Raw genomic sequence first — 14,347 nt, forward strand, 5'->3', positions numbered from 1 at the left:
ATCGATTTTTTTTATCAATATTAATTTTGTCAGATTCATGCACATACCTTGCAACTTGGTAGATATTTCCATAAAACTACATGACCCCTGTGGGATGACACCTATGGGAAGAGAACACACAGATCTGGCAAATGGTGCATGGAGACATAAATATAAATTAACACTTGAAGATCACAACACCCACACTACGGTGGTTAATATGAAGATCCAAGTCATTTCTTTATGTTATGTCCTGTTTATGATATTTGTAGTCATGCACTTTAAAATATATTTTTAAATTCATTATGGCAGTGAAGTAGTGTGATTATTGGATTGTCAAAAGTTATCAATCTCAAATATTCTAATTTTTGAAATTTTGGTGGTGGAAATAACAATATAATTAAATGCTTTATTTTCAAACATACCATCATCCATTCTTAATGTCACCATACCTATCAAAATGTACGATCATACAACAGAATTAGTATTCACCAACTACAAAACATACAAGTAAAAAATATCGTATCTTTAAAAAAAAAACAAAAAAAACAAAAAAATTTACCGGAAATACTTGATTGATTTTGTGTAACCAAAATCCTTTTTGGGTTTAACCGCCTTCAGTTGCACTCTAACCCAAACATTTAAAAGTCAAGCCAGGATATAAAAATAGCGAAGCTCAGCAATCGAAGGAGATGATAATATAATTTTATTTTATACATTTTGATTAATTTGCATTATTTATCCATCATTATCACAACCATGACCATTGTTGAATATCAATTGCATGATATGCTTTTTCGTTATTTCTTAAAATTTAAATTGTGTTGACACAAATGTATAATTTGTCTTGTTGCTTTTTACTGTGAAGGATGCATAAAGGCTTTATAATATATAGCTTACAATCCAAATCCTTTTGAATTATTTTCTGAAAAGAATATATTTGAATAAATGAATTCAATTATTTGTTCGTTTGTAACTGCTTCCTTGTCAAAGATCTTGGATTAGAGAAATTTATACATATCTCTGAAAAGAACAAACAATTTGATTGGAGATAGGATGAAAGAACATAGAAAATTTTGTCACGATCTAATGTTCAGTGTATAAGAAAATCTCAATATTCTTAATTCATTTATATCTTTAAAAGTATTTTTGATGAATCTAGAAAATGAGTGATTGGTATCAATTTTTATATGTATATGGGTATAATAAAAGTGTGTGTGTGTGGGAGAGGGTGGGGGTAAGTGGCACGCTTCAAAGTCAACAAGTTAGTCAGTGTCCTCTTTCAGTTTCATTTTATTATATACTCTTGTACATGCTGTATCCAAGGTTAATAAATCATTGTTATTTAAAAAACTGAATCCCACAAGAGATATAGTCAAATACTTTTATAATGAATATATATTTTTTGAACAGCATAACCATTTTTATAAAATACAAGAACAATCAGAGAAAAAAATGGAAACATTCTATAATCGTGACTCAGTGTTGCGTCATACGACATGGGTTGCGTCCATATGGTATGGGTTGTTTTATTAAGAAATAAAAGATAACAATATGAAACGCTTAAAAGACTACTGTGTAATATCCCAAAATATTCCAAACAAGAAACTCTGACATCTACCGTGAGATAAAAAAAAATATGAAAATAACTATATTTAAAAATGTACTTCATGCAATCATGTAGTCCAAATAATTGTAATTAAAAGGACTAGCAATTATGAGATCATATAATAATCAATGATGAATGTGGATTACTTTATACAGCGGATTATCCCTTCTCAATGCCGAGGGCGCTAAACAATTATCCACTGTTTATCTCCCCTTTCCTTCATTTATACAGTGCAAACTATCGTTGACTGAGCACCAAACAATTATTCACAGTTTATCTCGACTTTCCTTCATTTATACAGTGAAAACTATCTTTGACTGAGCGCTAAACAATTATATACTATTTATCTCCTTTTCCTCTACTTTATGCAGTGCAAACTATCGTTGACTGAGCGCTAAACAATAATTCATTGTTTATTCCCCCTTCCTCCACTTTATACAGTGCAAACTATCGTTGACTGAGCGCTAAACAATTATATACTATTTATCTCCCCTTCCTTCACTTTATACAGTGCAAACTATCGTTGACTGAGCGTTAAACAATTGTTCACTCTTTACCCCCCCCCCCTTTCCCCTCCTCCAATGTATACAGTGCAAACTATCGTTGAATGAGCGTTAAACAATTATTCACTGTTTATCTCCCTTTGGATCTCAATGCTCTTCAACTTCGTACTTTATTTGGCATTTTTAACTTTTTTGGATTCGAGTGTCACTGATGAGTCTTTTGTAGACGAAACGCGCGTCTGGCATATATATAAAATTTAGTCCTGGTATCTTTGATGAGTTTATTTAGAACCACTGGGTCGATGCCACTGCTGGTGGAGATTTATTTCCCCGAGGGTATCACAAGCCCAGTAGTCAGCACTTTTTGTGCTGACATGAATTATCATTGATATTGTTATATTTATAAATTAACTGTTTATAAAATTTTGAATTTTTTAAAATACTAAGGCTTTTCTACCTCAGGCATAGATTACCTTAGCTGTATTTGGCAACACTTTTAGGAATTTTGGATCTCAATGCTCTTCAACTTCGTACTTTATTTGGCATTTTTAACTTTTTTGGATTCGAGCGTCACTGATGAGTCTTTTGTAGACGAAACGCGCGTCTGGCGTATATATAAAAATTTAGTCCTGGTATCTTTGATGAGTTTATTTAGAACCACTGGGTCGATGCCACTGCTGGTGGAGATTTATTTCCCCGAGGGTATCACAAGCTCAGTAGTCAGCACTTTTTGTGCTGACATGAATTATCATTGATATTGTTATATTTATAAATTAACTGTTTATAAAATTTTTTTTTTAAAATACTAAGGCTTTTCTACCTCAGGCATAGATTACCTTAGCTGTATTTGGCAACACTTTAGGAATTTTGGGTCTCAATGCTCTTCAACTTCGTACTTTATTTGGCATTTTAAACTTTTTTGGATTCGAGCGTCACTGATGAGTCTTTTGTACACGAAACGCGCGTCTGGCGTATATATAAAATTTAGTCCTGGTATCTTTGATAAGTTTATTTCCTTTATTTATACAGTGAAAACTATCGGTGACTGAGCGCTAATCAATTATTCACTTTTTATCTCCCTTGTTTTCATTTATACAGTACAAACTATCGTTGACTGACTAAGCTTAATGATAATTGTCATATTGGTACACCTGATAGGGAAAGATAACGTATTAAATAACCACATGATAAAAGTAAATAAATAATTTATATTTTTATTTGAGGGAAGTTATGACATCTGTGGATTAAAGGTAGGAAAGCAGGATAAATGCGAGTTGAATGTCAGGCCAGTGCTTAATCTATCCTTATATTCCTTCCCTTAGTCCAATTCCAATCATTTATTGACTTATTTGGTCATGATGATAATAAATTAATGTATAATATGGTGTGTAGTAACAAACAAGACCAATTGAATTAATTTTGTAAGGTTATACTACGATTCTTTCCGTTCAGAAAGGATATTCACGTAAAAAAATGTTTAAAAACTAAAAAAAAATCATGGTCATATTGATGTTCTTTTTTTTCTCTTTGTCGAGATTTTCTTTAAATAGTTTTCAAGCCTTATTTATATTAATTTTCATTTAATTAATGTATTTTCTTCTGTCGACTGTGTAAAAGTTATTCAAAACTGACTATATTCCATGTAATGTACTTTTCGTGTAGTTCAGCCCTTTTCGATAGCTGTAAACCACACTGGAGCTGTATAATATATAAATATAGCTTGAAAACAAATAAACTTAGATGATGGATATTCGTTAATGACCTCACGATCTAAAGTTGCAACGCAATTTCTATTGAAATAACGAAGAAACGTGTTTTTTTCTCGACACATTTGTATTTGTGTTGAAATTGCATGAGTTATTTACTATTAAACTTCAATTAATTAACAAAATTCCACTCGAAGTAAAACTTTTAAAAGACATCTCAATCCGAATATTGATCCGACACTTTAATGTTAAAACTGTGTAAATCGTAAAAAACAAATACAGTAACTACTTAACACCTATAATATCAAAAGATTCTTGTATGTTGAAAACATCTCATCGATTCAATTTACTTTTCCTCAGGTCTTATAGAACCTACCTACATTACCACTGTTACTGTAAATACTACCGTTCTACCTAAATACGTAATAATATAAACATATTTATCTTATAAACAAGGTTGACAAGCAAAGATTTTATCTGTTTGTATCTCGAATCAAATTAAAATTATTTGTTTTGGGAAATTACACTCCATGTTAACCTTCGTTGTCTGTATAAAATAGTTTTTTATGTGCGTTTTGGAAAGGGGATGGGGCTTAATAAATTGTATAGTATATTATTACATTTTTTCCCTCACTTTGGAGTTTGCGTTTTTGGGACTCAATGCAGGTATAACTAAATTCATCCAAAAAGAAAAGTTTATTTGCATCATGGTCGAGTTAGTCTCACTCAATTGAAAGAGACACACTCGAACTTTGTATTCAAGTATTGGAACCGACGTATCGTCTCCGAAAGCGTTACATCTTAAACAAAAAATAGACATGGACGCCGCAACGAGCTGTATTTCAATTATAACTTTTTGTTGAAAGACCGACTCTCCAGATATTTGATGAAAATAAATTAAAAATTCCGGAACTTTTGTGCCATTAACGTTATCTTAAAAAGTTCGACTCTTGGTTTTTATTTATCGCATCGAATGTTGGGTTTTAATGTAGTCTTGTACTATGTGGTGATTTTTTGCGGTTCATTTTATATCTTTTTATGCATTATATCAAATATTAAGAAAAAGACATTTAATAAAACACAACACAATTAAATTGACACTGATCGATACGAACGCCATCATTTACCAGGGATGAACTCATTTGAACAAATTACATAGAAATATATCAGTGCTAAATTATGATGTGTTTTGAAATATGCACGTTTAGGAGCAAATTTGGTATGATTAACAGCCTCCTTAGTACTTTATTATCCCTTAATTTTCATATCCATTATTAGTAATTTACGAAATGATACTCTAGTAATTTGTGAGATAATACTCTACATTATAATTTATGTGATAAAGGAATAGTCCAGCGACATTTTAAAGACGTCGTCAATGTCAGGTTGCTAAATATATATGGGAACCCTTACTTCTTATTAGTTTAATTGTATATTCATCAAAAGTATTGTTGAAGTATATATCTAGGTACAACGGTAGCATTTTTTCCTTAGCTTTAGGTATTGATAAAAACATTTCAAAAAAGAAGTTTTTAGTCGTATTTTTATTATTTTCTTTTTTCTTCGTCAAATTTAATCCCCAGCTTCGGAAAATATATATGTTCTTTATATATATATATATATCTTTATTACCAAAGTCTATATAAGCTATAGGTATACATTTTGGTTATATCAACATCAATAATACATATAATACATACATACACAGACTATATGACAGCAGAAGGTGTTGTAATGATAAACAAACATTAATTTAACCTTTCGGATCTAAGCTTAAAAGATCTAAATATAAATTTACCTAAATTACACAATTCTTTTACATTATTAGTACTCATCAGTTTACTTAATAAATTTGTACATCGACGTTTTTTAAAATGGCTTAATATAAATTGTTCTAAAACCTTGAAAACGTGGACATTTGAGGAAGAAATGAAACTCATCCTCTATATCATTTTTACAAAAAGTACATATTCTATTATTTCTTGTTATACCATAAAATCTTCTATTTTTTATAGCTAAGTTGTGGCTACTTAATCTTATTTTTGTTATAAATTTTTTGTAAACATTTAGAATTGGTTTGCATAAATAAAATTGCAGACAAAAATTATCTAACATATATTTATAATTAGAACATTTTGGAGACATATGCAACTGAGCATCAAGTTCTTGTTTTAGACAATCGTACAAACGTTGCTTTATGACAGCAAAATATACATCAGGCAAGTCACATTTGGCTATACCATACATCACCTAAACCAATAAGAAAAAGTTCGTTCTTTATAAGATACAACCAGTTACACTTACTATTTGGACATCTCTCTAATTCACAATGTAAGTAGTTATAACAATTTTTCAATATCCAGTTTGAAGTATTTAGCAATTTAAACCATTATTTGAAAATCTTACATTTTCTTGCGAATATAAGAGGCAATCTACCTAGTTCTTGATATATCATAACATTGTTTGTAGACAACTTAACACCAAGTATATTTTTACAATAGTTCATGTGGATTCTCTCTATTGCCGAGGCTTTATGTGCACCCCATATTTCGCTTGCATAACTCAATAAAGAATTTATATAAGTATCAAGCAGTGATAACAAAGTGACATAGTTTAAACACATTTTTTTCACATTTCTTCTTAAAGCAAACATTGCTTTTCTACATTGTTCTGACAATTTCTGTTGTAACATATTATATTTGCCATTAAAATTTAAAAGTACACCAAGGTAAGTAAAATTATCAACAACTTCAATTTCCTTATTATCATAATACCATTTCTCATCAACATGAACTCTTCCACCTTTCCTAAATACAACAATTTTAGTTTTATCAATATTAACACTCAATGACCATTTTGATGTATACTCATATAACGTATCAAGCATATTTTGTAACCCCAAAACAGATTCTGAGAAAATAACCATATCATCAGCATACATAAGTAAAAATAAATTCAATTCTTTCATCTCATATGGTATGGCATTACTATTAATGAAAGCCATTTCACAATCGTTAACATATAATGAAAAAAAAAGTAAGGGAGATAACATCTCTCCCTGCATCAATCCCAATTCATTGGTAAAGTATTCAGAATTAAAACCATCAACACATACACAAGAAGACACATTAGTATACATAGATTTAATTACAGTTAAAAGTTTACCTTGAATATCAATTCGTGATGATTTATACCATAGCATTAGCCTTTGAACAGTATCGAATGCTTTTGTGTAATCAACAAAGCAACAATAAAGACGTTTGTTTGGTGATAGGGACTTAAAAATTAGAAGTATGGTGTAGAAAAAATGGTACCGTTAATGTTATTCCAAAACCTTGGCGAAAGCCGAACTTGGCGTCAGTAATGACATCAAAAGAATCGGACCAGTCGATCAAACGTTGATTTAATACGGAAGTAAATAATTTTGCGAAATTACTTACAAGACTTATACCTCTATAGTTATTTGGATCGTCTTCGTTTCTTTTCTTGAAAATAGGCACAAGTATAGCAATGGCCCAGCTAGTAGGCCGGATTGTAAAATACCATTGAAAACCTTGACTAATGTTGGCATAAACACATCTTTATACTCTATAAAATATTCATTCAATATACCGTCTACTCCATGACTTTTATTGCGCTTTAAATTGCGGATGGCTTTTAAAATCTCCTCCTCTGTAATCACTTCATCAAGTTCAGGATATACACACTCGCCATCAGTGTTATTAAATAAATCTTCGTCACATGTATTGTCTATATTAACAGAAGACAATTTTTTTAAAGTGTTCATAGAAAGATTGTAACGGTACATTATTTTTCTTTTAGATACTGCATTTGTTTGTTCAATCACAGTGTTCTAATATATCGACAAACGTCAGGGTTCTTAGGAAGTAAATACAACCGTTCCACATTTTAACTAAATACATTTTTATATACATATTCAATTGTTGTTGGTTTTTTTTTTTGTCATGCAATAAGATATCAATTTGTGTATAAACAAATGCTAGTAAATTAGAAATATTAACTGCATGCTAACATTAGATTTAGAAAATGTTCAGTAAGTGTATTTTCCATTACTTTCGATGTATAATGCATACGACAAGAGCGTAATACCTTATCAAATGTTATAAATATATTATTTAAAAAATTTAAAAGGGAAATACTTTAATTTATAACCCTTCAAATCAAATGATCAAATCGGCTCCGAAGAAATCCGCGAAAAGAAAAGACGATTTTCGTTTAGACATTTGTTCTAACGTTTACAATTTTCTGTTTTTGAAAAACTGATGTTTACTGAGGCCAAAGTCCGAAGTGAGTGTCACATATTGTTTTTTTCAAAAGTCAATTACACCACATATTTACCGAAACAAAAGACATTATTTGTTTTATTTCATTATACTAGAGAGAAAAATATGTGTTCAATAACAATTATTTACCGAAAACAAATTGTAAGTCAAACATTTTACTATTGTCATACACGTAAAAGCAGGCGACGTTTTGTGCGGTGAATTTACTTTTTCAACAGGTGAATGTTTATTCAAAATCAAATTCACATAGAAAAACCTATTAAAGTTTTAAAAATATGAAATAATCTATATTCTACTTTATGTGATGATATGCTAAAAATTCAGCGATATTTTTTTTATAAAAATCGTCAACGTCAGTTTGTTTGATAGATATGAGTACCCTAACTACTTAATTTCAGTTTAAGTGTATAGTCATCAGAATCATGTTGAAATCTATATTTCCAACCAAATAAATGTTCATATGAATTATACCCATTCATTTATTTTGTTTGTCATGCAATAGCAAAATCAATTTGTGTATAAACAAACGTTAGTGATAATAGATTAAACTTGTTAACTGCATGATAATCACGAGATTAAGAAAATGTTCAATATGTGTACTACCATTACATTCGATGTATAATACAATATATACATAAATTATTAAAAAACGAACAACCCTTCAAATAAAATGATTCAATCGGCTTCGAAGAATAATATCACAACAGCCATGAAGACGTGCAGGACGATTTTTGTTTTTTTTAGACATTAAGGAGATACAAGAAATTAACGGAGTCCGTAGAACAATATGATCTTTTTCCCTTACCAAATATTATCCATTTTGTTCTATGACTACTTGATTTTTTTCCTATGTAATCATTTTTTTCCTTAACTAGACCAACGTATTGATAATCTCAAATGACGAAACATTTCACTTAAATTGTGCACTTACAGCAAAAAGCATAGTGTAAATCTTTAGCAGTATTCTTAGGCCTTTACTTTCACATCCAGACTTGGTAATTTATGTGATTATACTCTACATTAAAATTAGTATAATTATATGTAAAAACTTCAGCGACATTTTTAAAGAAGTCGTCAACGTCAATTTGTTTGAGATATATGAGTACCCTAGCTGCTTAATTCCAGATGAATTGTATAGTCTTCGGAAGTGATGTTGAAAAAATACATTTTCAACAAAACAAATGTATATATACACATTCATTTCTATTGTTTGTTATGCAATAACATATCAGTTTGTGTATAAACAAACGTTAGTGATAATAGATTAAACATGTTAACTGCATGATAATCACGAGATTTAGAAAATGTTAAATATATGTATTTTTATTACGTTCGATTATAATAAATATACATCTATTATTGAAAAAATGAAAAAAAAACCCAAACTTAATAACCCTTCAGATAAATTGTTTCACGGCTCCGAAGAAGATATCACAACAGCCAAGAAGACATGCAGGACGATTTTTGTATGAACATTTTTAAACATAAACTTAAGAAGATATAAGAAATAACCGCAGTTCGGAGGGCGAACAATATCTTTTTCACATACCAAATATTATCCGTTTTGCTCTATGATTACATGATTTTTTTGTATGAAATCAGTTCTTTCCTTCACTAGACCCACTTATTAAAAATCTCAAATGGCGAAACATTTCACTTAAATGGTGCACGTACAGCAAAAAGGCTAATTGTAAATCATTAATAGTATTCTTAGTCCTTTAATTTCACATCCAGACTTGGTTATACTACATTAAAATTAGTATAATGATATGTAAAAAGTTCAACGACAGTTTTAAAGAAGTCGTCAACGTCAATTTGTTTGAGACATATGAGTATCTTAGTTACTTAATTCCAGTTTAATTGTATAGTCATCGGAAGTGTTATTGAAAAACTATATTTCTAACAAAACAAATGTTCATATAAACATTCATTTATATTGTTTGTCATGCAATAACATATCAATTTGTGTATTAAAGTTATATGAAACGAGTGACCGGTGAAAAATAATGTTATTCAAATTCTTGAACCAATGCATACATATATCATCAACTTAGTCTTCTGTGCACGATTTTACATTTCGTAAAAACGTCGTGTTTTGAAACAGAAGTTTAACGATTGTCACCCATTTGTAAACAATCAACAAAGAAGCATGGATATTCAGGTAAGAACGTGTATAAGGGGTACAATAAGATATAGTTTATCTTGATGTCGGGGCGATGTTTACGTTTGAGTTTCCATTCGCACTTGCGTATTCCGATCACCGGATTTTTACGAGAAAGGTCACGCTGCATACGGAAAACTTGTCGGCGAATTGTTTGCAGGAATTGCTTTCCAGCAAAGTAAAGTTTTCTAAATTTGGACAAATTATAGAATTTTCTTGAGAAAAAAGTATACCTACATAAGTTTTATAATAAAAACTAGCCATTTAGTTATAAAAAATATATGCACATTTTTTTTTAATTTAAAGTTTCATATGACTTTAACAATAGTTAGTGATAATAGATTAAACATGTTAACTGTATAATAATCACGAGACTTAAAAAAATGTTCAATATACTAGTATGTATTTTCCATAACTTTGGATATGTGATACATAAGGTATGAAAATCAACTGTGTATAGGTAATTAAAGTGAAACGTTAAAACAACGAAAAAACTAAAATATAACATTCAATCTGCCCTAAAGGGACATTTATTTTATACAAACCTTCATCAACAGCTATGCAGGCATGTAAGCTGATTTATGTTTAGACGTCTGTTACAATGTGTATAAATGGACATATAAACCGTTTTCGTAAAGGAGATATAATTGAAAATCGGAGATAAACTAACAAATTAAAGCCATGGCTAAAAAAGATAAAGACAACCAGAATAAAACCCAATAGTATTCAAAACACAACAACAAAAAAAAAAGACTAAGGAAAACGAACCCCATTAAAAACTGGGGACTACTTCAGGTGCTTTGGTAGGGTAAGTAGATCCTGCTTCATATGTGTTGCTCATGTTAGTACATACTCGTCATTTATGAACTTAAATGACCACATACTTCTCTTAGTTGAAATACTTACACAATCATTTTATATCCTTAGTATACACGTGGTAGATTTAAATCATGAATACAATATTCTCATAGTAACTTAGGAATGTATTTGCAACCATAATGTAGCCTTGCAGTCTTCAATATGATTACTGGCACCTTCTTAATGTTTCATCTTTTACATGTAGGATAATAGTGGCTTATATTTCATACAACGTATGAACTATCGATTATAATTTATCGAGTCAGTCAACTTTTTGTAAACAGACATCGATTTTAAAATAATACATAGCGGTACAATGGACATATAGGACTTTATTTATGTAAAAAAAAATACCATTATGACTGAGATATACATGTATCATTTTTACTCACATCTTTTTTTTATACATTCCCTATATTCAAAATCAGTCACTTAAAATTTCATTGTAAACTTTTGTTAGTACGACTTTGTTTTAAAACTGACAAATATCATGAAAAACTTATCAACCAACCAAAGAAATATAGAAAACAGCTGTCATATTCCTGACTTAGTACTGACAATGTCCGAAGAAACTGTTGGGAAAAACTTGGTTTTATAGCTAGGTAAAATCTCCACTTTTTTCACATTTGTATATAGTTTCGTTATGCTGACAAAATTGAGTGAGCAACCGAAAACAATCACAACAAAAGACAAACAAAAAAAAAATATTGGAAAATACTATTAGCCATCCCAACTCATGCTTCCTTTCTCAACGCTTCAATCCTTATCCATTATTTCTTCTGTATATAATAAGAGTGACGTTAAGATATTTTAGCAGTCATTTAGAAAAACAGCTTTCAAATTATTACTTAGTCGACTCATCATTCACGAATATTATTCTGTCGAGACATACGGTAAGCAAAATTGTTTTTAAAGGCAAGGTTTTTAAACATTGTCTAGTTATTCTAAAACTGAAACACAAATAAAAACAAAGTAACCCAAAGACATCTAGAGGTCAATAAACACTCTCTAACAATGGATAGGCGCCTATACAATATATTTAGAGCTAAGTTTTACAATAAATATGGAAATGAATTCAATAGAAACATTCAGAGATTTGACATTTCAACACTATTTGGCTTATCTTTTCCCCCGCTCTCTTCCAAATAAGGAAAGCATTAACGTTAAGACACGGGACAACCAATAACAAGGATCTTGCGTAATGAGAGGCATTTGAAAATGTGGCTTAGTAAAACTAGTTTTTGAGATTTGAAAAGACTGAGTCATATCAGCACGACGCCTTCTGTAAGTAAGAGAAAAGAAGCTTAGTTATATAAATGTTATCAGCATTTTATCTGTACATATAACGGTAAAAAATAGTACGCTATATGCCATTCTGCCTTTTGAAATAATATCGTTAATTGGACTGAAACTATATCCAACTCGGAATAGTTCATACATCCAACAACTGTAATGACCAGTGGCGTGCACATTAACTATCCTGTAGATACTTTTAATTAGTCATTGCATAAATAGTTATCCCCAAGTCAGGAGCCTCTGGCCTTTGTTAGTCTTGTATTATTTTAATTTTAGTTTCTTGTGTACAATTTGGAAATTAGTATGGCGTTCATTATCACTGAACTAGTATATATTTGTTTAGGGGCCAGCTGAGGGAGCCTCTGGGTGCGGGAATTTCTCGCTACATTGAAGACCTGTTGGTGACCTTCTGCTGTTGTTTTTTCTATGGTCGGGTTGTTATCTCTTTGTCACATTCCCCATTTCCATTCTCAATTTTATAAAGTCATGCTTTTTTCATACTAATTATGACATCTTCACACTTAAACCATTCGATGTGTACTGCTTGACATATCAGTCTAGGTATCGTGGTTTTATATAAGATTAAAATGGAATTAAAGCTAGAGCACTCATCAAGTGTAAATTGGTAACTCTTTCGATTGTTGTTCTTAGTTTACTTGCTTAGTACCAATATGATGTGTAATTAAGGCAACAGTAGTATACTGCTGTTCAAAATTCATAAATCGATTGAGGAAAAAAACAAATCCGGGTTATAAAACCTATGCAATTTTACAGTTTGATCTCATGTTGTGTTGACAAAAGTCTGAATTATGCTGTACATTCTTTGTGTAAAGTAATTGATTCTAATATTTCGAATGTTTTGAAAGCCCGATTAAATAAAATGCTTAAATAAAGTCTGATAACTCATTCAACGAAGAAATAAATTTCGACAATTTTGATAATTCAGAACTGAAATTTAGATCGATGTAAATTTTTTTTGATCGTGTCAAAAAAATCCCTTCTAAAGAATAATTTCTCCCATTAAACCCAACTTGTTGCGACTAACGAGAAGCATGATCGTCACATAATCAAATGAAGGGAAGTAAGAATAATTGAACACACTCATGACGTGTTATACTCATACGGTTTATGACGTCTTAAAACTAAATTTGTTGAAGTAACATTGATAAACCTTTATTGTCTTGTAGAAAATATTTATCTATTAGATGGAATTGGCTCGAAAGGTGACGTGTTAATGTTCATAAGTTTGATATGTGGTCTTTAAGGGTTCGTTGTCTCATTAACAATCACATAACGCTACTTTATTTTTATGCTAACTACAGAATTGGGTAAAAAGCTTTAAATATGAAATGAAAGTACACAATATGTCTTTAATATGTAATCACCAAGTTTTGTTACTATTACTTTCTGTTAGATTTCATATAAGTGTGTACATTTGTTTTATAGTTTGAAGAGTTGATGACTTTAGCCTAACCTGACAATGTCCTGACATGTTACAATGGCTACAACAGTTCAACGGAAGACTAGACAATTATCGTCTAGCGACCTTAGAAACTTGGTACACTACAATTCTGAAAGACCAAAGTCCACGCCTATTGAAATAGACAATCAGGATGATGAGTCTACTTTTTCACGCTACGTCAGACCTGCTTCTGTTGTTCCACAACTTTCTCATAGTAATGACTTAAAAAATGAAAAGCCAGCAACCATTGTAGAAACAACACCATTGCTCACAGAAAGAAGAGAGTAAGTAGTTTTTTTCACATATGTTTATAATAGATATAACCCAATGTATTTCTGTCTCGAGATGAAGCCTTGGTTGCCAAATGATCTAAGTAATTGAAGAATAAAAAATGGTAACTACTGTGTTGTTACAGCCTGTCAGCATTGAGGTTATGAGTCCAAATTCCACATGCAGCAGTTTTGCTTGT

General features: G+C 30.5%; 1 protein-coding gene across 1 annotated transcript in view; it reads left to right on the top strand.

The window, feature by feature from the left end:
• The first annotated feature begins 3,244 nt into the window (after positions 1-3,244).
• Positions 3,245-14,347, top strand: part of LOC143041994 (P protein-like) — a 34,016-nt gene continuing 22,913 nt past the window's right edge. Inside the window, exons 1-2 of the mRNA XM_076214190.1 lie at positions 3,245-3,341; positions 13,863-14,162. Coding sequence (XP_076070305.1) covers positions 13,915-14,162 — 248 coding nt within the window. The 5' untranslated portion in view covers positions 3,245-3,341; positions 13,863-13,914. The remainder of the gene's footprint in view (positions 3,342-13,862; positions 14,163-14,347) is intronic.

Source organism: Mytilus galloprovincialis, chromosome 8, assembly GCF_965363235.1.
Source record: "Mytilus galloprovincialis chromosome 8, xbMytGall1.hap1.1, whole genome shotgun sequence".
NCBI lineage: Eukaryota > Metazoa > Mollusca > Bivalvia > Mytilida > Mytilidae > Mytilus > Mytilus galloprovincialis.